At 49.7% G+C, this 23,438-nt stretch overlaps 11 protein-coding genes across 11 annotated transcripts; 9 read left to right on the forward strand and 2 right to left on the reverse strand.

Moving 5' to 3' along the window:
• Positions 1-682: 682 nt before the first annotated feature.
• Positions 683-1,882, forward strand: YALI1_C30541g (uncharacterized protein; the record flags this gene model as incomplete). Its single annotated transcript, XM_502126.3, has 1 exon — positions 683-1,882. One exon carries the CDS (start codon positions 683-685, stop codon positions 1,880-1,882), a length of 1,200 nt encoding a protein of 399 aa, XP_502126.3.
• A 1,885-nt stretch (positions 1,883-3,767) lies between these two features.
• On the reverse strand, positions 3,768-8,468 carry YALI1_C30614g (uncharacterized protein; the record flags this gene model as incomplete). The annotated part of the gene is made up of 2 exons (XM_502127.3): positions 3,768-7,888; positions 8,405-8,468. 2 exons carry the CDS (start codon positions 8,466-8,468, stop codon positions 3,768-3,770), a joined length of 4,185 nt encoding a protein of 1,394 aa, XP_502127.1.
• A 1,300-nt stretch (positions 8,469-9,768) lies between these two features.
• Positions 9,769-11,130, forward strand: YALI1_C30632g (uncharacterized protein; the record flags this gene model as incomplete). Its single annotated transcript, XM_502128.2, has 1 exon — positions 9,769-11,130. The coding sequence occupies one exon, from the start codon at positions 9,769-9,771 to the stop codon at positions 11,128-11,130; it is 1,362 nt and encodes a 453-aa protein (XP_502128.2).
• A 739-nt stretch (positions 11,131-11,869) lies between these two features.
• YALI1_C30653g (uncharacterized protein) lies at positions 11,870-12,920 on the forward strand (the record flags this gene model as incomplete). The annotated part of the gene is made up of 2 exons (XM_502129.4): positions 11,870-12,494; positions 12,724-12,920. The coding sequence occupies 2 exons, from the start codon at positions 11,870-11,872 to the stop codon at positions 12,918-12,920; spliced, it is 822 nt and encodes a 273-aa protein (XP_502129.4).
• Positions 12,921-12,995: 75 nt separating this feature from the next.
• On the forward strand, positions 12,996-13,493 carry YALI1_C30665g (uncharacterized protein; the record flags this gene model as incomplete). Its single annotated transcript, XM_068282523.1, has 1 exon — positions 12,996-13,493. The coding sequence occupies one exon, from the start codon at positions 12,996-12,998 to the stop codon at positions 13,491-13,493; it is 498 nt and encodes a 165-aa protein (XP_068138624.1).
• Positions 13,494-13,693: 200 nt separating this feature from the next.
• YALI1_C30672g (uncharacterized protein) lies at positions 13,694-14,080 on the forward strand (the record flags this gene model as incomplete). Its single annotated transcript, XM_068282524.1, has 1 exon — positions 13,694-14,080. The coding sequence occupies one exon, from the start codon at positions 13,694-13,696 to the stop codon at positions 14,078-14,080; it is 387 nt and encodes a 128-aa protein (XP_068138625.1).
• Positions 14,081-14,798: 718 nt separating this feature from the next.
• YALI1_C30683g (uncharacterized protein) lies at positions 14,799-15,966 on the forward strand (the record flags this gene model as incomplete). Its single annotated transcript, XM_502131.4, has 2 exons — positions 14,799-14,884; positions 15,273-15,966. 2 exons carry the CDS (start codon positions 14,799-14,801, stop codon positions 15,964-15,966), a joined length of 780 nt encoding a protein of 259 aa, XP_502131.2.
• A 1,175-nt stretch (positions 15,967-17,141) lies between these two features.
• Positions 17,142-18,845, forward strand: YALI1_C30706g (uncharacterized protein; the record flags this gene model as incomplete). The annotated part of the gene is made up of 1 exon (XM_502132.3): positions 17,142-18,845. The coding sequence occupies one exon, from the start codon at positions 17,142-17,144 to the stop codon at positions 18,843-18,845; it is 1,704 nt and encodes a 567-aa protein (XP_502132.3).
• Positions 18,846-19,097: 252 nt separating this feature from the next.
• On the forward strand, positions 19,098-19,654 carry YALI1_C30726g (uncharacterized protein; the record flags this gene model as incomplete). Its single annotated transcript, XM_068282525.1, has 3 exons — positions 19,098-19,264; positions 19,362-19,446; positions 19,529-19,654. 3 exons carry the CDS (start codon positions 19,098-19,100, stop codon positions 19,652-19,654), a joined length of 378 nt encoding a protein of 125 aa, XP_068138626.1.
• Positions 19,655-19,741: 87 nt separating this feature from the next.
• Positions 19,742-21,388, reverse strand: YALI1_C30749g (uncharacterized protein; the record flags this gene model as incomplete). The annotated part of the gene is made up of 1 exon (XM_502133.3): positions 19,742-21,388. One exon carries the CDS (start codon positions 21,386-21,388, stop codon positions 19,742-19,744), a length of 1,647 nt encoding a protein of 548 aa, XP_502133.3.
• A 1,097-nt stretch (positions 21,389-22,485) lies between these two features.
• YALI1_C30760g (uncharacterized protein) lies at positions 22,486-23,019 on the forward strand (the record flags this gene model as incomplete). The annotated part of the gene is made up of 1 exon (XM_068282526.1): positions 22,486-23,019. One exon carries the CDS (start codon positions 22,486-22,488, stop codon positions 23,017-23,019), a length of 534 nt encoding a protein of 177 aa, XP_068138627.1.
• Positions 23,020-23,438: the final 419 nt, after the last annotated feature.

The raw sequence follows: 23,438 nt of genomic DNA on the forward strand, positions 1-23,438 counted from the left end.
AAATATTGTGGGATATTGTGCAGGCGAAAGCGCTCAAGAAAAACGGAAAGGAATGGCGTAATCACCAATGCCTGTTGGCGTCAATTTCAGAGCCCCATTCAAAATAAACCGCTCCCAAGTACGTTTTCTTAAGAATCATTTCATCCCAACTAAACAACCCAAACTCTACACATTGTTAGTAATCTCAACAGCCATACAAGGTCCCTCCAAGAGGATCAAAATGACCCAGAAATACGCAAAAGTTGCATATTCACAAATATACACTTTGATAAGACCACAATGATCAACGTTTAGGCAAAAACATTTCAGTACAGCCCTCCATCTACCACTCTCTCAGACTCTACCCTTACCCTAACCTAAATAAGCATTACTTGGTAATTACTCAACTCTTAACAAAAACGCACTTTCACCGTAGACATGGCCATCTGAGCCGCCCCCGCCATGTCAGTACTTTGCGCCTGTCGCCACCGTCTCCGCGTCTCTGCATTGTGAAATCAACCTCCGTGAAGTCGTGATACTCGCGATACACGTCTTTTACAACCTTGTTCCTGGGTCGTGTGCCGGCCGGGTAACGGCAGTAAACATGCCGGCATTATAAGATAGTTCCAGGTCGCTACGGTAGGAATATACAATCACTGCGAAAAAGCAGAGGGGCACAAACGGACGACAACAACGGTCACCGATGGATAACACTCCTCCCAAGAAGAAACGCAAGTTTGTGGTGCTCAAACGACGGCCCGTGACCGACACAGAAGTGGAGACGGTCGAGTCGGCCACTCCAGACGTGCTCAATGACGACACCGACATCTACGACCTGTCTGCACATATCACCGAGGTCAGGCCAGCGGCTGTGGAGATGAAGGTTGATGCTGTGAAGCCGGAGCCGGTCCAGGAGAAAAAGACGCTAAAGAAAGCGACGCATTCAAGAAATACCAGATCCAACTCGAAATCGACTCCCCAGGACGTGGTTGATTTGGACGCGGAAGAAACTCCAGACGACACACCAGACGACAATCTTCTATCTTCCGACAGCGACATGGACCCTGATAGAGAGCTGCAGGAGGCTCTGGCTCGAGCCCGGCGGCTCAAGGAGGAAAAAGAACATGCCGAAGCGCTGCTCAGTGTGAAAGAGCAGACCAAAGAACCCCAGTACTCCCCTCCTGTAGAAGAGACTCCGCGCAAGATGAAGAAACCAAAGGCCTACAGAGGCGAAAAGGTGTGTTTCCGACTAACCTTTCCTGTTGTCGAGGGACACTCTTGGCCCTCGGTCATCTTCACCACCCGTTCATTGGTCCCGTTCCATGAGATTCAAGAAAAGCTGACCTTCATCCTCCATCAGCGGTGCCAGGAGGACGAGCTGTATGCGCCCCCGGATCATGTTCTCGATGAGTTCATTTTTGTGCTTCGAGGATCGCGAATCTTCAGAAATTCCACCTGCCAGACCATGGGTATCTTCACGCGAGACCCTGCTACTTGTCCTGAAGTACAATGGCTGAACGCCGAAGACGCCGAAAAGTTCCGAAAGCGAAGTCTCATGGAGGACGACGATGACGAGCTTGTGCCTCAGTTGGACCACGATGACGGGCTCGACAGTCTGGCTGACGTGTCTGTGAACCTGGGAGAACCTGCTGCCGCGGAGCCAGAGGAGCCCGACGAGGAGGATATCGAACTAACAATGGCTGGAAAGGATAAGAAGCCAGTGACAGTGCGGGTAGGCCTTTCACGACAGTTCATCAAGCTGGCTGAGCATTATGCCAAGGAGATGAATGTGCCCGCAACGTCGGTCCAGCTATATTTTGACGGTGATAAGATTGATCTCAACTCGACAATCGAGCAAGCCGATGTGGAGGACGAAGATATGCTTGAAGTGAGATTGGTCTGAGAGACTTGTATGTATTATATTTATTTATTCCATGTTAACGAAGCGACTGACGTAAGGTCTTCATTCGGATGGATAGCTAACGTAGGACTGCAACACTGCACATTAAAAGGAGCACCAATTGGGATTGGCCGCTGTAGTGCGAACTTGGTGTGAACCGAATAGCTCCCTCATCCATCTCCACTAACTTGAGCGCCGAATCATCTCCCTCCTTTCATGCCTATGATTCTGGAACCATGAATCCAATGTCTTCCAGGCTGAAATGCGAGCCGAATCAAGAGATCTTTCTCTATAGACACCCAGACGGGCGACTTTGTGGGAGCCCTGCATGTTTTGCCATTCTGAGGGCAGGTAGTCTTCGAACAGGACCTTGATGTAGGAAGAGGTCCCGGCGTCGCTTCCACTGTTGGTGAGGCTCCCCAGTACCACTCAAAGGGGCATATCTGCCCTGCCTGATGAGACTCTGGTACGGTGCAGAGGAAGTTTTTGGACGCTGAACTACGTTTTGATCCGGTACCACGAGAACCTGCCCATCTTTGTCTCTGATATGAATACCCATGAGGGCCAATAATGAGCTGTTGGAGAGAAGATGGACAAATTGGACATGGGTTTTCAAATAAAGGCAGTTTGAAGTTTCTTTCCACGCAGTACTTCACCAGATAATCCATCTCCAGTGAGCCATGTATCGTTCATGACAATCACCTTGTTCTTGTCTCGGCCAATGAGTTACTGTTGCTCCCACAGGTTCCCAGACTGCTGCCAGGTTTCTTCACAACTTTCAAAATCGACGTTCAAACCTTTCACCTTCCATCTGTCCCCCTTTTGTCTGCAAGAAGCCCTTGCAAGCAGATATTGTCCCCGTGTGCCAGAATTGGGGTATTCTTAGCCGATGTTGGCGCTGAAGATGGGCTTGAAGGTGTCTAGAGGAGGTCTGTCTGCATTCTGAGGTTCCACAAACACTTGCTTGGGCTGTCAAAGCGAGAATATGATGGGGAATCTGCAGAGATTCGAGGTTGCAGAGCTGCAAAATGATGTGACATTTCGTTGGGGAGCATGGCTACAACCGCTACAGTATGCTGCGTACACTGCCTGTATCTCCGTGATTTTGAATCGGTGGATTCAATCTGATGAATCTGATTGCATTGAGTCTGAGATAGAGAGCATCGTAGGAGGTACAAGTGCGAATCCGAGCGGTTGGACCTGCTTGGAGGTGTATAGAGTTGTTGTATGACTGTGGATTACTTGTACAAATGTGCTTCCCTGAGAAAAAAACTCCTTTTTTCCCGCGCATGGATGTTCCATAGGTTTTCTAATCAAGCACAGATTATGCAAGATAAGTCGACTATACATATGATTAGTCAAATCGCTTTTGAAATTGCAGAAAGTCGACGCTGCTATAAAACTCAAGACAAGTCCTTCGCCGCTACTGTCCAAGTACGCAGATTCCGCCGTAATTTTTTCTACTTGTACTTGTACTTTCACTGACAATTGTATGTCCTTTTGTCCAAAGTAGCTACTTCTAACACAGTCTAAGTAATATCAAACAAAATCCAAGTATATCAAACAAAACCTAAGTAATACCAAACAAATCTAAGTAATACCAAACAGAGTCTAAGTAACATCAAACCTCCATAGTCCTCCAACAACAGCGATAGACTGAAAAAATGCGGAAAAAATTGAGCGTATACATAGTCAGACCGTTGCAGGCTATATGACCGCCATTACAAGTAGCTTTATCATTTTTCTAGTAGTTCAAATGCCAACATACTCCCGCTGGATACCTTTTTCCTCAACTAGAATTCAAGTAATGCGGGGAGGTACAATTCCTCATACAATACTATATATTATCTAATCAAAATAGGGGGTGGTACGAAAACCCTTCCAGTGGTCAGGCGAACACATTATACCAGCCTGGCATCAACCAATATCCATCACACTCGCCCTTTCTCAAACACTGCTTCTCGCAGAGCCACTGCATGACATCCTCAATCTCTTGATGGGTAAGAATGTTCACCAGTCCCACAGCAAGCAGATCAACAGTGACACCAGGCCGAAGAGCCACGGACAGCGCAAACAGCGACGTCAGATGCTTCCAAATGGGCTCATTTACCTCTCCATGCATACCCTTCCAGATCCGCAGCCCCTCGGTAGGAGGAGCCACCTCTACACTCTGAGCCGCGTCATTGAGAGACAAGGACTCAAAGCCCCGGAAAATAATGTCACAGTCGAGCTTGTCTTTATCGACTGACCGAGACACATAGCCCTTGATCAGAGAGCCGATCGTATCGTTAACTCTGACCGTATCAATGATTCTATGGTAAACCAGGTCCAGAATGGCCATCATCGATCCGTCAGGAGCCAAACGAGACATGACAAGACCACGGGACGAGTTGACACACTCTCTCATGGACTTGTCAAAGTTGAGAGCCTCGTTGAACACTTCCAGACCGGCAGCAAACCGCACACTGACAGCGTTCCAGAACTTGTCAGAAAACGCAAAGTTTCGTCCAGGGTTGCGTTTCTCCATATCTCGAGGAATGTAGTTGACCACTTTTTGCTTATCGAGCTGGTTGACTGCCTCGGCAACCGTTTGTTCTCCGAATGGAGTCAGCAGCTCCTTGGCAGCTTGTTCATCGTAGGTGGCATCATCAGAGACGATAATCGACTTGATGACAGCAATGGCGTTCTGAACAGCCTCAGGGTTGGGGTCCACGTACACAGGGGTCTTCTTGACCAGGAAAGGCGAGTTTGTGAGTGCCTCCTCGGTCTTTACCATGGACTGGACAGACAGGACCGAGTCGATGGGATCCGTGTCATCGAAATCCAGAGGAACAGACATGTGGTACCGTTTTCTGTTGTCTTCGTACGACTCGAGTAGCGGGAACGACGTGGCGGTGGTATCGGGCAACAACTCGGGTTCATGCTGTTGCCAGAGATCCGCCAGCTCCTCGAGATTCACCTCTTCTAGCCGCGAAAATGGAGCAATGGTTCCCTTGCGGTATTGCTCATAGAAAAAGTCTTCAAACTGCTCAATTGCAGCCGGAACCACCTTTGCACCGCCCATAATGTCTCTGACTCGAGGCCACTTGGCCTTAGCAGCATAAGAAGGTAGTCTGAGAGGCCCGGCGAGAGCCTGCCAGGGAATAGAGCCTCCGTGGAACGATCGGGCGACAATGGTGAGCCGGAAAAACTTTTCATTGTCCTCCACATCGTATCGCCGGGCTCCAGACATCCGAGAACGAGACACGGAGGGAGTGGCGCCAATCTTGAGCTTGGATTTCCGCTTGATTCCGTGCTCGAGAATCTTGAGGGGATCCGAGCTGGGCAATCTGTCGCCCTTGCGGCTCTTTCTCTTGGGCTGCTGGCTCTGGAGAGTAGCCTGGGCAATCATCTCAGGTTCAATCATGCTGTCATCCAGACCAGTAAACTGGTTGTTCAAGCTGTTGTAAGCCGGATGCTGAGTGGAGTACTCCTGAGCATAGTCCATGGAGTATTGGGGTTGGTACTGTTGATGAGGATAAGTGGAAGAAGAGCCGGCACCCTGATGCGGCTCCTGGTCGGTGTAATCGTACTGAGGGTCGATATTGGAGGGCCGCAGAGATCTTCTCTTCCGAGGCACAACTTTGCGAGTATCACTAATCCATCTTCCGTCACTACCAGGCTCCTGAACTCGATGAGGGGACTTGTCTTCGTTGCCTAACGATCGTCGTGGGTTCGCAACAGGGTTGTGGTACAACTTGAAGGCCCCTGACAGCGATTCTCGGATGGGATTGTGAGTGGCAGGCACACTAGCGACCTTGGTTCGATGGATCAATTGAGCCTTGAGATCCTGCACCTGGGGAGCGTCTCTAGGCAGCGAAGAGTGTACAACCATCCAACGAACGATGGCCGAGTCTCTGCTTTTGCCCACGTTGACGGAAATACGATACACCTTGCCGTCGTCCTCCAGCTGGTTAATGTCTCTGTTGAGAGTCTTGGAGTCCACTTTTCCGTTTCGGGATCGCGAATACGATGCGTCAAACATAATCTCCAGCTGTTTACCGCCTTCCAGAACACCGTTGTTGGCAGAAAGAAGTTTCAAAATACGAGACTTTCGCTCCATGGCTGCGAAAGAAACAACTCCTCGAGAAGTAAGGCGCCCCGGAGCAGGTTCGGGCTCTGTCGTCTCCGCAGCAGCCTGTTCGGCCTCGGCTTCTTGTCTGACTGCGATTTCCACGGGGTCAGTTTCGGCCAACACCGCTGCCACAGCTGCCTCGGCCACGGAAGAAACAGTAGCTGAATCAGCCTGTTCAGTGGTTTCCCCGGTTGTTGCCTCGGCTTCATTTACGGTTCGACTGGCCGCCTCCAGAGCAGCAGCAGCAGCAGCAGCTTCAGCAGCCTCTTTCTCCAGTCTGATCCGCTCATGCTCAGCCTTGGACTTTCGGCCACGCTTCTTGGGCGGAGGTTTGTCTCCGGGAGCTGCAGTGTCATCGTCCACAGGTCGCTTTCTGGGTCTGCCTCTGGGTCTACCTTCTCCACTGCCCTGCTGGACAGAAATCTTGACGCCAGCAGCAGGAGTCACATTGTAGCCTCTGAAGGTGACAAACTGATGCTCTGAACCATCGGGGAGAGTCACAGTAGCTGTCAGGACGACTCCAGGGATCTCAGAGCCAAGTTTATGTTGCATGTCGCTCAGAGAAGAGTAAATTTTGGCAGCAGCTTTGGCCCCAGAGGTAGGAAGGGGTCGAAACTTACCCCAGGCGGGATCGGCAGCCTCTCCGACAAAGGCCCGATAGTCCATTTCGGTCACGTACCGATAGTACTTGGTTCTGGCATTCACATCCAGACCCCGAATGAGGTTCAAGTATTGCAGTTCGGGGTCGGACTTGTTCTTGACCGTCTTGTTCTTGGTGGTTCGCTCGGCAAAGCCTTCCAAGTACCGCGAAAACATACGGGTGTACGAGATACCAGCAGTCAAACGGCACAGCTCCATGGCAGGGATACCATGGGAGCCTCGAATCTGAGTGAGGTTGAAAATCTGGTTGATGAGGGGGTAGAAGCGGTTGAACGAAATGATATGAGAGTTTTCTTCGGGCAGCAAGGGCTCTCCAACGTCTTCCATCTTGATTCCCGCACTGTCGTCCATAACATCCAAAGAGCCCATAATCTTCTCCTCCTCTTCAGGCTCGACTTCCTCTTCCTCTTCCTCCTCTTCGTCGTCATCCTCATCGACACCAGCCATATCTGTGGTGTTGACATAAGGCTTGAGGAATTTGAGACAGTAGTACTTTTCATCCTTGCTAGGGTCGGGGTACACATAGACTCGCTTGAGGTAGCCATTAGCCTCCAGCTGACGCACAGCACGAGCAAAGTACGACTTGAGACGTCGGGTCTTGCCACAGCCCATTTCGTCTCTTAGGTCCAGGTACTGTCTGATTCTGTTATGAGCGTTGAAAGTAGCTTCAACCAGCCGTTTTCGGAAATCAGCAATATCCACTCCTGCAGCTCCAGACGAAGCAGCATTGCCGGTAGTGATACCCAGCTTTCTTCTGTTGGCAGCCACAAACGATCGGTACACAATCAGGTTCGTGTTGTGACCGGCATAGTAGGGGAAACGAGACACCAGACCCTGCTCCATGAGTGCGTTGACCCGCCCAAAGATGGATCGCGCATCCTGGCCAGTTTGTTTGGTGATCTGCACAGCGGTAGCTCCATCTTCTCGAGCAGCGGCAACAACACACAGTGCTTCAAAGGGGAATGCTCCAATGGGGTTGTTCTTCTTGGGTCTGCCCGTCAAAGTACGCCACTGGGTGTCTTCGTCAGCGTACACCTGAACCGAGTCCTGGGGGTATGTCTCGAGCAGAGTTTTGTAATCAAGTTTGTTGACGGTCTCGGTCTCGTCTTCTCCGTTGACTCCAACGACCATACTGGGATGGTTCATGAGCCATTTCCAAATCACTTGCTGGAGTTTGGGCGTGAGATTTGGAACCTTGTCGTAGGAGAGTGTCCACAATTGGGGGAGGGTTACACCTAGGTTAGCAGAACACGAGTCGAGTGTACGAGCTGTGAGAGAAGGGTAGAAGAGTCATGGAACATTGGAGAGCAGGGATGGCGCAGGTGCGAACGGCATAGCAACGAACGAGAAGACTTGGGCAGTCCTATCAGTGCTGTTGAGTACAGTCACAATTCGACCAAAAGTGACCGCTGTAGAGAAAAAACACCCTCAATCAAACTCCATCGCCATCTAGAACGTTCGGGAAGGGTTTCTTCACAGCTTGGGCGTTTTTCACCCCTCCCTAGAGCTATCAGCTAGTCTCAAGTGGACCAAAAACACCCTGATCCTGTCTCCGAAGAGACTGAACAGCTCACACCGACCAGACACACGCACGAACACGTCCATTCTTGCCTCTTCACGTAAATTGCGGCGTTCGCAAAAAAATATTTTTCCCTCTGCGATGCTGCATATCGACCATTTGGCTGGTGGACTGTCGAGACGGGGTTTTTTTGTCCATTTTGCCGTTTGCGTCACTCAGCCGGGACACTCACCTCCGGGACCAAACAGGGCCACGTTTTCCACGAGATAGTCGACAATCTCGTCGGGGGAACTCATGGGTCGGGTTATTGCTCGGGTAAAAAAATGACAAGAGAGATTCGAACTCACGAGGTTATCCGGTAGGGTAATTTGGGACGTAACCCTAGACGACGGGGTTGGGGGAAGCAATTGAAGGCGATATAACGACGTTGCGGGGATTCGAAGAGTGGATATGAGCGAGGTGCAACATTGCCGCCGGAGTGATTGTAGTTCTTGTGGACTTGGTATTGCTTCATATAGTGGGAGGGCAAGGGGAGGGGAGGAAAGTAAGAAGTGTTCAATATACGGGTATGACGAGAATTACACTTGTGGGGGTATTTCAGAGTCTGACTGGGGATGGACAACTGTATGGAGGTGGAGGAAGAGCTGTGGGGATCATTTTGTATGGCGAATGTTGGATTTGTACAAAGTCCGATTATATGAGGTCACGAGGATGGTTTTGTGTGACTACGGCACTGATGGAGTATTCCGGGGTGTGATGATGTCTAGTTTAGAATGGTATGTTTGAATGGCTACTGAGCGTCAAGGAGGAGCAGCCGGACTGTCGCGGAGGAGTAGCCGGACTGTCGCGGAGGAGTTGATGTTTGCGGAGGAGTTGATGATTGCGGAGGAGTACTTCACATTACCATACTCGTGGAGCCGGTTGTCGACTTCCTTTCATCTCAGATCACCCGCTCAACCTCATGCCAATAGCGTTTTCAGACATGAGCTCGCTTGTACCAGCGGTTGAACTGTAGGCCGTCAACACGACGCCTCGTGGAGACGTATCGGACATCAGAATGGGAAACCAAAGACACAAATCTAGACAGGAAGCTTCGACGATCAGATTTATGTGTTTATATCCCACAAAAAGCCCCTCCAACCCCTCTTTAGTGCTGCTCAAAATGCTCTCTCAGCCCCCCCAATAAAGCCAAATCCCTAACCTCCAACCTCCCAACATGCATGGTGCCAAAAAAATCCACATGATACACTAACTAACTACTTGTACGCCTGTGACGACACCAACGTCGACAAACACACCGTTGGCGCAGCATCATGGAAAACTCCCGCGTCGTCCGCACCAAAAGCTCGCTCCGCAGCCTCCGAGGGGTCTCCCTACGGACCGCCCCCCAGCCCCGGCCCGTCGGCGGCCAGCCCCCCCGCTGAGGGACACAGAAGCGGTCTCTTTTCCCGGGTGGTTGGGTTTTTCCGCCCGCACAAACCCGACGACCCCAATCAACCAACACAGAGCCACTCGCCTGCAAATTTGGCCCGGGACCCGCCCGTCTCAGCGCTGTACCCCGTGATTGACCGGTCGCGGACCTTTGAAGAGCCCCAGATGGAGGAGGAGATCACAGAAACGGTGTACACGCCATCGCAGACACCGCCCCGACACAAACGCATTTCGCTGGGCCCCGGAAAATCGCCCAACCAACGCCTGGCAGAGTTCTTCGAGAGAAAAGGAGACGCTCCTTTGAGTGATGTGGAAACCGCAGGTGTACTGGCACTCATCAACGAGGCGGCCAGCGACGATCCCAATCTCGCCGAACGACTGTCGCCTACAGGAACCCAGCACGACCGATCGGTTCGTCATAGCATGAGTTTGGCCAATCTGGCAGGCCGCAACGAGACGTACGGATCGCCCTCCAAGATTCCCAGACGAATGGAGCCCGCTGCGAGTGTTAATGGGACTCTCAAAAAGTCGAGATCAATGGCCTCTATTGGCCAGAGAAACTCCCGTGTCACTAGATCGTCCCTCGGTGGAGTTAGAGGCCGTCCATCTCCCATGATGTCCTCTCCTAAGCGATCTGCACGACAGGCCCTGTCGCCTAACCGAGTCACAACCACAAACTCCACATCGCCCATCACCTCACCGGTCTCTTCTGTCGCAGATAGACCTCTTTCTGGAGTGGCTTCTACTCTTCTGTCTCTGATTGATGATGACGAAGAAGAGGTTGTCACACCAGCCGAATCCTCTCCCGCAAAGGAGTTCATCAACCCCTACGCGTCTTCTCCTCGACGACCCGAGCGAGAACGATCTGCCAGTCAGTTGACCCCCCCGTCGCGTGAGAAACTCATGACTCCTTCCCCCGAAAAGAAGGAGGCGTCGCCGTCAAAAACCCCCTCCCAGATCATCAGTCAGTCCATGCCTCTGGAACAGCAGCGGGAGCGAGATAGCGTCAAGGCCCAGCCGCAGATGAAGAAGTTTGACAAGTATAAGCCTGTGCGATCCAGTAATCTGCGAGACTCCTTTGTGGCCGACCCCAAGTCTCCCGAAAGCACCAAGACCTCGGCGCCGAAGCAAACTGCAGTTTCTTCGTCGGGATCGCCTGAATCCATGCCCCCTTCTTTCACGTTTGGTAACAAGACCAACAACGGTTTCACCTCCAAGCTGAAATCGTCTTCTCCTTCCGGGGACGAAGATACAGATGTGAAGATCGGCAAGGATCTGGCATCTTCTGCTGCCATTCGCTCTCCCTCCAAGCCTCTGTACCCTGAGATTTCCAAAGATAAGCCAGTTCTGCCTTCCACTCCCAAACTGGCCAAGGCAGGTATTCCTTCTACTCCCCTATCCGAGGCTGCCAAAAAGTACGGACGAGACTTTGACTTTAGCACTCCCCTCAAGGGCGAGGTGCCCAAGCCGTTGACTCCAGCAGACAAGTCCAAGGTGGACCAGTTCAAGAAGGATTTCGTTTTCTAGAGAGAGGACCAGGAAACGATAAGGATGTATAGCATGAGAAGGAATAACCAATAAATGATATTGTGTAAACATTTGTGTACAGGGAATACGAGGCTGTGGGTGAGTAACAGTGGTACCGTGAGCTACATAGTGTGTAACAAGAGGCGCAGACATCGTCAAAACTACAGTCAGACTTTGAACTGGTTTGGCCATCTTCAGACTCCGACTTAACTGCCGCCGGAGGAGGTTAAATAGTCATGTTTTTGTATTCCTAGGCTATGTTCGTGAGTGAAAATGTATATATAGATATTTTATCACCCTCTTAAAAAAAATATTATTTTTTATTTTTTTATTTTTATATTTATTTCTATTTCTATAATTCTATATATTTCTATTTATTTCTATTTTATTTCTATTTATTTCTATTTATTTTTTATTTATGTATATTCATAATATATTTATTTATATATTAAATAATACTTTTTATCGTATATTCCTAGAGCCCAAAAACCGTCGCAGAAAGATTATTTTTGTACCGAAATACTCCCTAAAATCCACAGAAAAATCTCACATCAAAATGCAATCCCATTTCTTTCAAATATGGCCTCTAAAAGCGCCTTTTCTGCCTCCAAAATAACCCCACTTGCAACTCTATTTGGTGGCGTCATACGTAATCACTCGCTTCCTATTTGGGAGCTGCTCACATGCAGTGTGTTTATTCTTATCTCGGCATTCCGCGACTACGATACTAATCACACACATGAGTTCTTTCAGCGACGCCGTAAGCCTGGAGGCGCAGCCGGCGTACTCGGACTCGCCCGAGTTCGACAAGCTTAACGCCGATATCTCCGACACGCTGTTCCTGCTGAACAACAACCTGGTGACGCTGGGGCGGCTGCTCAAGGCTGCGCAGAACACGGGGGGCAAGCGGGACGTGGTGGGGCGGGCGATCGATCTTGCCGACGAGACGCGGGACCGGTTCAAGACGACGGGCGAGGATCTCAAGCGGCTCAAGGAATGGGACGACACAAACGCCGCCCAGCGGTTCACGCAACAGAAGCTGGGCCGGGAGTTTGCCACGGCATTGTCCGAGTTTCAGCAGATCCAGAAACGGCTGGCCGCGCACGAGAAGCAGGAGATCAAGATGGACAAGCAGGCGGTGCTGGAGTCGGAGTCGAGGGGCGAGGGTCAGCAGCAGCAGCAGCAACTGCAGCAGCAGGATGTCATGACCCAGGACTTTATGAATCAGTCGGAAACAGATCAGCACATGACGTTGATTTCGGAACGAGAGGAGGAGATCAGAAACATTGAGCAGGGTATCGAGGAGCTCAACGAGATTTTCTCCGATCTCGGTACCATTGTGACCCAACAGGGAACCATTGTTGGTGAGTATGACGGGGGGAGGGGGGGATGTTGAGCAGAGGTTTTGTTTAAACAGGGCGTAGACCAGGGTGTCTTCTGACCTTGGAGGTGGTTATATTGATGCAATGTTCTGTGAATCGGTGAATCGGTGAATTGGTGTTTCGCGATGCACATGATTTGCTTACTATGCTCCTACCCGTACCTCTAGACTTTCTCATTGCAGACACCGAGCGAGACTGAATACTAACACAGACAACATCGAATCGAACATGTATTCGATTGCTGGCGAGACCCGAAGCGCCGCCAGCGAACTCAACCGAGCCGCACGATATCAGAGCCGGTCGCGGTCCCGACAGTGCTGTCTGTTGCTAATTCTGGTCATTGTGCTGGCGGTCATTTTACTAGCGGTAGGTGCAAAGACATATTTGAGATGGCACCTTCCTTGGTAGCCCCATCTTCTCTCCCCATTCTCCACATGTTCCACTAACACAGACCTTCATTTAGCACCCCGGTGTATATACTTAATGACATGTAATGATGACGAGGGTGTAGGTGATGTTTTTGGGTCTGAAAACGGCCTGAAGGACCCCCAAACCGTCTTGAAAACACATGAAGAATGGACGTCGAGTGTTCCCAAAATCAACTTTTCCCGTTTATCGGACCACTTTCAGCCCACTTTCAATGTCCCTTCATTCCATTGTCTAGCCCAAGGTATGGGCGATCCAGAAACAGGACCTCTGGAGGCAGTGGACTGCTCAAGGACATTCTGCTCGACACCAACAGAAACTACGCCCAGTACTGCAACGAGACGTCGCGCCCCGGAGTATCTTCATGCCAGAGAGTATCTTCATGATCGCGGCGGACCAAAATCTGCTACTCAAAGTAGACAGACATGCTCATCTACAAGAAGGAGCCCGATACTCGAGTGTTACCCCTTGTTCGGCGTCCCCAGAGGTCGATGGCATTTTGGTTCTTTGATGCCAGGAAGGGGGTTGCTCTCGTGGGGGAACAGAGCTACCTGAACAGCACCATATCGAGGATTTGGGCTCTGTGGAACCCTCCAGGTCGCTCAATCAGGCTATTTTCTGTACATTGGATCCTAGCACCGAAGTGAGTGTCAAACACGGCGTATCGAGACCAATTCGCATTCTGCATACAAATCAATTTCAATTTTCTGATGCTTTGTAATCAGCTGAGAATTAAAACATGTTGAAAAAAAATTATGTTGATAATAATTATATTATTTTTCCCCATTTCCCCCCATTTCCCCATTATTTTCATATTTTATATTTTATATATTTTATATTTTCATTTTCATATTTTTTTTTTTTTTTTTTTTTTTTTTTTTTTTCATTTTCATTTTCATTTTCAATTTCATTTTTCATTTCATTTTCATTTTTTATTTTCATTTTCATTTTCATTTTCATTTTCATTTTCATTTTCATTTTCATTTTCATTTTCATTTTCATTTTCATATTTTAATATATTTATATTTTATATTTTATATTTTATTTTTTTTATATTTTATATTTTATATTTTATATTTTTATATTTTATATTTTATATTTTATATTTTATATTTATATTTTTATATTTTTATACTTTATAATTTTATACTTTTATATTTTTATCTCTTTATTCAACTCTGTGTCCGCTCCTTGCTCCATTTCAAGGTTTGTCTTTAAACTTGGGCGTAAAACCCTTTTTTCCCTTTTTTCCCTCTTTTTCCCTTTTTTTTTGACTTTAATAATCCCCCAATCGTGCACCAAAAGTGCACTCTGGGTGTATAGTAAAGGATACTCCTGGCACTATCATGGCCTGACCACCAAAGACCGGACTTGCACCAAATATAAAACCGGCGGACAACTACAGAAAAGTCGCGAGACCCGACACCCCGCCACAACGCCACCGACGGCACAGTCGCCCCCCCTCGCTTGGGTCCGCAGCTCACATTCACGAAAAATTGTTTATTTTGTCCCGACACATGTAGTTCCATGCACAGCTGAGGTTTCTTTGGAGGGCTGTTTGAGGGTGCGATGCGGCGTCAGAGGTGGTCAGGAAGGGTCAGAGAGGTGACATTCGGTCTTTTGAACGGCGCCAAACCGGCGGTTTTGCCGATACTTTTGTGTCTGTGGTGCTCTTGGTTCCTGTTTGACCACGGGTGTCTCTGTCTCTGTCTGCTTGTCCTCTCCCATTCGGGATAAACTCTCACTAAAAAATTGCACGGTGGTATCTGTCATGTAGTCTAGCGTGCGTCTCTACGTTTCTACTCTTCTTTCTCATTGCTCTTGCCGACTCTCGCTCGACTCTTGACTCCAGCATCCAAAATGGCCCCCGACGTTGCCTCCTTCATTGAAAACGACCTCCACACCGAGATCGATGCCAGCCTCGGCTTTGAGGATGAGCCTCTTCAGTGAGTATGGAATTTGACAGTGGCGGCGAGCCAACTGCCGTTGAAACTGTGCATGATGAGATGAGATGAGATGGCTTTGGAGGTTTAACCCAGTGACCAGAGAAAGTGACTAAGCGTGTGGCTGTTGCAGCTCCTGCGTTGCTGGTTAATGGTGATTGGTGGTTACTGTTGACTGTTGGTGGTTACTGTTGACTGTTGCTGGTTACTGTTGACTGTTGACAAGAGTTGATGTTGGCTTGCCTAGAGCCCAGAATGCGTTCTCAGTTCAGAAAAATACTCCTTCCAAGCCCAAATGCTCTTCAGTCAATTTGTCCCACCACTGCCACCGCTACCTCTTTCGGTATAATGCTCCAGTCGGGCCTCGTAACATCCTATCACGCTAACACAGACTGTCCGCATCCACCCTTGCCGCGCTCATGGACTTCCAGAACGAGCAGGAGGAGCGGGAACAGAAGTTCGCCGAGCTCCACAAACAGGCAGAGGAGGACTTTGATAAGCTCTGCGACGGGTCCAAGGACATCCAGGACTTTGAGGAGGACTGGCAACTGTCGCAGTTCTGGTACAACAAGGCCACCGCCACCAAGCTGGCTCGAGAGCTCCTCGCCGGGGCCGATAAAGATACTGTTATTGCCATTGTCTCTGCGCCCTCCGTCTATGCTGCCATGAAGGCTCTTCCCGAGGAGGAGATCGTTACCCAGAACGTGTTTCTGCTAGAGTACGACGAGCGGTTCGGAGTGCTTGCTGGAAAGAAGCGATTCGTCCTCTACGACTTCAACAAGCCCCTGGTGCTGCCCAGCGAAATCAAAAACGTGTGCGATCGGGTTCTGGTCGACCCCCCGTTTCTGTCGGAGGAGTGCCAAACCAAGGCTGCCATGACCGCCCGTCTGCTGCTCAAGAAGCCTACTGCTCGCAACGACAAGTACAAGGCCATTGTCTGCACCGGCGAGCGAATGGCCAACGTCATCGCCAAGGTCTACCCCGACACCAAGGTCACCGACTTCCACCCCGAGCACGAGAAGGGTCTGTCCAACGAGTTCCGATGCTACGCCACCTACGAGGGCGCCGGCTGGAAATTTGTCTAGTTTATTTATTATCCATTTTTATGACGTAGTATTCTCTTGCCAATCACTAACGATTACGATTCTGATGACGAGTTCAACCACTCTGTTACAAGTCCGGGGTATCAAAACCGATTCGTGCCAGGTCGATTGGGATGCTTGGAACGACTTGAACGGCTGATATCGGAAGCCTGGAGACTAATGAAGAGGTTAGAAGAGATAAATATCATGAGTTGATTGACGACATCGAGATGCGAATGTTGGCTGGGTGTCTATTCTGCTTGGCCTTGGTCAGAGATGCTCTGCAGCAATTGTTTGGCTATGGAGAAGGGACAGAAGTTGAAAATCGAATTGAATTGACAATGGTCTGCTTGCTAATCAAGTTATCATTCCATTGCCATGTCCCTGTGACCAAGGGCTTATGGATCTTGTCTGCAGTTCTGGTTTCGTAGTAATCCAGCTGGTAATATTAGAAGAAAAAAAATTGGGCAGAAATTGATGGGGGAGAAGCCTGACAAGTTCATCATCATTCAAGGAGCCTCTTCTAGGCGTCATTGCAACTCGGGAATTGTTTGCGCTCCTGTTTGCGCTCCTGTTTGCGCTCCTGTTGATTAGTACTTGTATCACATCACATTGACACTATGATTAGTCAGCACGAGTGTCAGGATAGTTGCTGGAAATCGGACTATAAAAATAATTATTTTTTTTTATCAAAAATAACTATAAAACCTTTTAAAAATGGAATATAAATATAAATAACAAATCAATGTTGAAATACTCCAAATATCAACATAAAAAAATAATATTTCTACGTTCATTATTGTTGTTATTATTATTAAAATATTGTTGTTAAATTCAACTCAATTTAACCGCCAACTTAACCGCCCAAATTAACCTTTGGAGATGCCGCACCTGGGCAGACTAACAGCAAGCGTATATATTTGGGGAAACAAAAGGTCCATATGAATGGCCGATAAAGACAGAAATTGGACAAAGCAAAGCCGAGAATAGGGTCACGTGGCCTCCAGAATGCCGTAGATGTTTTTCAATTTCCCCTCTAGGTCACGTGAACCCCGTTTCGAGGCCCATCCCATTTCTCCTCTCTGGTCCGTATCCGAACTTTATCCATCTATCAGGCGGCAAGTCCAACATTTACGCATCATCATCTCCGCTCTGCACTCTTCTTTTACACAAACACCATGGGACAAGGCACTTCAGCTCCGCAACATCTGTCGGAGGACCAAGTGAGTCAGCTGTTTGCACAGCAATGCTACAAGACGCTGGAACCAATTGAGCTGTATGGGCTGAAGGACAACTTCAAGGCGACGGTATTACACCAAGACCACGGCGACCACGTGCGCATGACCGACGAGGAGTTTGCGGCTCTGCTGGGGATTCCGTCCGAGTTCAAGTCGGTCGAAAAGCTGCTCACCAACTCGGCCAAGTTCCTCGCCAACTTTCCGTTCATGGACACGAAGCCTCGAGAGGCGGGGTACTCGTTCAACGACCTGCTCAAGATCATCGTCTTCTACTCGGGCCGATACACGCAGGTGTTCAAGGAGTTTGATCCGCTCAAGCTGCTGTTTGTGTCGCTGCTGAAGCAGTGCGACGTGGCCAAGGAGGTGACTCTGTCGGAGGAGCCCAATCTGGAGTTTGACGGCGACTGGAAGTCGTTTGGGCCGGTCAAGCAGTTCTACGCCACCGACGTCAGCGAGCTAAAGTTCCCCCGCGACGAGTTCGTCGACTTTCTCACCTTCATGCTCGTCCTCTACGGCTTCGATCCGTCCAAGGGAACCGTCGCAAAACACATCAAGACGGTCGTGAGCCAGGACAAGACAGACACAAAGACGCTGTATGCCGATTGTCGAAAGTCCGCCCAGTGCATCTCCCGAGCATGTAATGGCGACATTGATCTTGTTCAATTCAGACATGCCTTTGACAAGGTGTGTCCCCATCTACTGGCTCCGGTAGGTCATCTTTTCGACCTGCTTCTCTACACATCGGCTCACTCGGAGAAGGAAGATAACGAACCAGTTGCTCCGCTCAATCCTCTGGGTTCCAACAGCACCTATCCAACCAAGCTGCTGAACCATGCCACGGTGGCCCAAATGGCGTCTTTCTGCCCCTTCCTCGGCAACGTGGAAAACCTGAAGACGTTGTACATGGGCCAGAAGGATGGTTTTGCACAGCGGTCTTTTGAATCCGGAACTTTTGGCTGGAGAGCCCCTTCGGTGCTGCTAGTGTCTGGATTGCGGCTCAACACAAACAACCAGTCTCTTAAACGAGCAAATACCTTTGATGAAAAGTACCCTCGGCTCAAGGGAGCTGTTGTTCCCGATGATGGTGAGAGCGAGGTGAAATTCGGATTCTATCTCGACGTTCCCTGGAGATCGTCTTCAAAGGAGACGTTTGGATCTTCCAAATGTTTTATTTTCCAGCTAGCCCCCACGCAGGATATTTTTGTGGGTGAAACCAACCCGTCCAACCACGCTTACTTTCTCAAGCACGACCCTGGAGGACTGGCCTTTGGTTCTCCTATCCCCAAGTCCATTGGTCGGTTCACCGGAGTGCAGGCACCTCAAGTGGTAGGAACCGTGTCTCTCACGCTAGACGATTCCCTGGAGTTTGGCAAGTTCCACCATGCTGGCAAGGGCGGCTCGTACGCGCCTTCCATCAATCGACCTGGAGAGCTGATGGACGAACGGTTCAAGGTGCGAAATGTGGAGGTGTGGGGTGTTGGAAACGACACGGACCTCGAGCACCAACGAAAGCGAATCGAGTGGGAGGAGCGAGAAGCAAGTTACAGACGGACCATCAACAAAAACAACATTGCAGAAGATCGAGCGTTTCTGGAGATGGCTGGTGTTATTGGCGGAGCAAACCGGTCTGGTGGGTCCATGTAGGGTGTGAGGTGGGCAGGTTAAGGCGTCTACTGGAGCTGGATGTTTCAACGCTTCATATAGCCATGGTATATGTGAGTTGATTTGCAGATTGAAAGTTGAGGTTCCCTCTACAGTTGTGGGTAGGGTCGACGTGAAGAGAAGGGCACTTTTAGGGGCCATTGCGACTTTTGATTGTCTGAAATATACGGCAACTGTTGTTCTATACTTTTGATTCAAAGACACTCCTTTCGGATACAACTGGTGTTTGTTGAGATGTTTGGGCTCGGGTTATGTCAGAAGTTCAACGTTTTTGTATATTGGCTTAGTCATAAGACGAGGAAGGAGAGGAGTTGTGGCGGGGTTGTATTGCTGAGTACGATGACGATGATGTCGACATGGTGTGTGAGGTGGATATTCGTGGATATTCGTCGTGTTTGGTAGTTAAACCGTCTTCAGGGGTTTACTTACTCTTTAGTTAGTATTTAGTTGGGACTAGTTGGGGACCAGCACGCCAGCAGGTTGACCAAAACAGCTGAGTGAAGTTGTCCCTCAGTATGAAGACAACTTTCGATACCTATTCCAAAGGCTTTTTGATACGTGCTATGTTTGTTCAGTTGACGATGTCTTGATACCAGCTCTGACAAGACACTTATGCTAACAGTACAGTAAATACTTGTACAAGTAGTTGACACTGACGACTACAGCGAACAGATTTCACCAGTCCTGAAGACTTGTCAAGTTTCCTTGAGTCTTCAGGAGGAGTGGAGTCGTCGGTAGAGTCTTCAGAGGCGGTGGGGTCGTCGGTGGAGTCTTCAGAGGTGGTGGGGTAGTCAGTCGAGTGTACATCGACGTTCGAATCAGTCTACCTAGACAATCCACCGTTAGTCAAGCAATTGACCTTGATGTACCGTCACTCCCTAATAACTATAGAAAATACTAGGATGAAGTTCTCCGGCCAACTGCTGTTTCTCCTTGGGCCACGATCGGAACTTTTGACGGTACTTTTCCGTTCGCTTGTACCTGTTGTCAGCCCAGATGGCGGCAAAATAGACCGCGAGGAGCACGGTGGAAAAGGCGGTAAAGGCCAGACACACGTCGAGCGCGGTTGGATAGGTGGGCGCCTCGTTTGCCTCGAAGATAAACGTCGAAATGAACCCCGCCGTGTTTCCGAAACCAATCTGCCAGCCCGACGCAATGGCCTTTCGGTGGTGTCCCGAGAAGTTCATTTGAGTCCAGCACACCAGAATTGGCATGGCCGTGTATGTTCCTGCGCATATCATGAACAGCGAGCCGTATCGGATGCCGATATGTTTTGTTTGTCCCATGAGAAGTCCAAATCCCGCCACCGCGACGATTCCCGCAAAGAAGGCAAACGCAAACCGGTGTCGAAAGTGGTCGGAAAACGCCGCCGACACCATGGAGAAGCCAAATCCCGCCACCCAGGGCGGCACCGAGTACAGTTGGGTCATGACCGGCGAGTATCCCAAACCCTTGACGATGGCGGTGCCAAAGTAGGCGTATCCATAGGCCGGAACAATGTATCCAAAGTACAGGAGTCCGGAGATCCAGACCTTCCAGTCGGAGAAGACAAACGCCAGGTCTTTGCGAGTCATGGAACGTTCGTATTCCGACACTCCGGCGTTTCCAATCTCCAGTTTCTCCTTGATGAAGTCCCGTTCGTTCTGTTTGAGAAACCGCGCCTCCTCGGGGAAGTCCGCCAGGCAAAAAATCATGAGAATTCCAATGGTAGCTGTGCACGCTCCTTCGATGATAAAGATCCATTGCCACGATCGAATGCCTCTGTCGTGGTCCAGGTTGTGGATACCAGCGGCAATGAGGCCACCGAACGCTCCGGCCAGGGTGGTGGACGAGAAGAAGAAGGAGTATCGTTTCTGGGCCTCCTCTCGGCGATACCACATGGACAGCAGGTAGAAGCAGCCCGGAAACATGCCTGCTTCGAACAGCCCGAGCAGAAATCGGGTGGCCAGCAGTTGTCCGTAGGTTCGAACAAACCCCTGACCCAGGAGACAGACTCCAAACAGAGTCATACACCCCGTCAACCAGACATGGGGCTTGAACTTCTTCATGAGCCAATTGGAAGGAATCTCGGCAATGACGTAGGGCACAAAGAAGATGGCCAGAGCGGTGTTGAACTTGTTGCCGGTCATATTCAGATCCTCGGACATGCCATAAACATTGGCATTGGAAACGTTGACTCGGTCCAGAAACGCCAGGACATAGAGTAGACAAGTCAGGGGAACGACGCAGATGTCGATTTTCAACATGAGTTTGCGATGGTTGACGTTATGTTTGATGGCCAGTTGTTTGATTCTGTCGTTGATTTCCTCTTGCGACGGCGGAGGGGGGAATTCGTCCATCTGGGGAATTATCTGGGGATCCACCTGGAGATCCATCTGGTTGATCTCTTCAACCTGAGGGCTGAACTGAGGAGAGTCACTGGACCCTGTCTCATGGCCGAGCTCCGCCTTTTCTTCGCGGTTGGTCTCGATTTGCGTCATCTCTGGCAAAGGAGGCGTTTGCTGGTCCACTTGCCATGCGAACATCTGCTGGCCAACTCTTTATAGCTGGATCGACCGTCTTCAGGTTGAGGGGTAGGTCTAGACCCGAGGGGTAGTGGGGTGGGTGGGGGATGGAGGGGGACATAAAGTCCGGATGTAGAGACACATGGGGAACATGGAGGAAGTCGGAGAGTTGATAGAGGCCAAGTAAACCCGGTTTAAAGGGTGATTTGCAACTGTTGGCAGCTTTTGAAGTTCCGTTTTCCCTGTCCAAGGCTCCCAACATGTCTCCACCTCTCACCCCACATCATCCGTGCTAAATGCTAGTCTGGTTTGAACAAGTGCTATCATAACAAATCTGCGGCTATCGAGGTATTCTAGCATGCACCAATGAGTGGTATTGTCGGCGTGCCATTGGTAGGTCGATGGATAAGGAGAGAGACGGAGACAGATGGGCTGCGGAGAGTGGATGGAGACAGATGGACGACGGGGAGTATAGGAGAGGGCTTGTGGGAAAAACCAAAGGACTAGCCCAATTGTCGATTTCTGAGCGGCCAAAATTACTCTACATTCGAGCATACTAAGGAGTCTTGGAATTGGCGTCGGAATTGGCGTCGGAATTGGCGTCGGAATTGACGTCAGGATAACGGGTTTCTGTTTTGCTCTGAAGTCAGACGTACAAGATAGTTGAACTGTTACTGCTGAAATCCAGTTGTCGACAAGTTCTTTATCACCATGGTCGATTCATTAACCATCCTCCAACTGATCGCTAACAGCGATAAGGGATGTTTGAAGGGGCTTCGTCATCCAGGGCCCATTCTCATATTCCCACCCGCCCGCAGATTTACTTAGCTTTACTTAGCTTTAGTTGACACCTACCAAGACCGCCAGTTCAAACCTCGCCAAACCCCTGGGGGGCACACGCTTCAAAAGTGTGTATCTTTGACATCTGGAACAGCCGAAACAGCCCCCTTGTCTAAAGAGCTCACCCAGCACGGATTGCGGCCCACGAATCCACCTTGTCAACCCTACATCTATACATTTGCCGAAGTTGCTATAATCTGTGACAACTCTGATAAGATCCCCAGATCGGTGTTTGAAACTGGTCTGACCGGTGCAAATATGGCGGGAAAACGGAAAAAATGCGTCCAGGAGACTCGCCACAGACACGAGATGTCTTCAAACCACCCCCTAACTTTCCATCTCGAGGAAAACCCATTTTATCGTCCCGTTTCTTCTCTTCCTTGGAACTCTACCTCCGATTAGCCTTGCAGAAGGGGCTATTATTTCGTCTTGAATTTCTCGCCAAAGTGGAGTCTATTATTATGCCCAGCAGCAGTGCTTGGAAGCTCCACTGTCTGGGCCCGGTCATGGAGCCCTCGGCTCCGTCTTCCGCTGCCCTCTCGGACTGTGACGACCGCAAACCACTCTACCGCTGCCTGCAATCGTCATTTCAGGCCGCTCGAAGCGTTCTGGATAGTCGTGGTCCAGAGGGCGACTCTACTTTCAAGTACTCCGAAAGGAGCTCATGCGATTCAAAGAAGCTCTGGGCATTGACGAACCACATCTCTGGTAAACGTGTGTCATTACCAATGTCTCTGATATGCTCCTCCAATAGGGCGGCTTGTGTGAGATCCTGCACATCAAACACGTTTACCCACTTCAAACGTCTCTAGCACAGCGTGGGTGGCGTTATCTGTGGTGTCTCGTGACGACTATTCGCGACTAGATGCGCGTGACATCCTCCAGAGTCCGATCAAGACAATGAGAACCCGAGGTCAATATCTCCTGATATGACCCTAAAATTGAATGTTCCTATGTTTGCGCGTGGCACTCGTGCTCCTGGCGTTTTGGGCACTTTTTTAAGTAATACCCGCCAATTCCCCACATGATCATGAGAGGAACCAGCTGGTTGTAAAGAAGTTGTTCCTGTAGATGGTGTATCTGATGATTTATCTGATGGTGTATCCGGTGGCGTGTCTGGTGGTATATCTGCTCATCTAGAATCTCTCTCTGGTGAATGAGTAAGCACTCTTCTAGCGCGTGCTACGTGGGGAAGTGAGTTGTAAGTGGTTATGTTGACTATATCGAAACA

This window comes from Yarrowia lipolytica, chromosome 1C (assembly GCF_001761485.1).
Source record: "Yarrowia lipolytica chromosome 1C, complete sequence".
In the NCBI taxonomy this organism is placed as follows: domain Eukaryota; kingdom Fungi; phylum Ascomycota; class Dipodascomycetes; order Dipodascales; genus Yarrowia; species Yarrowia lipolytica.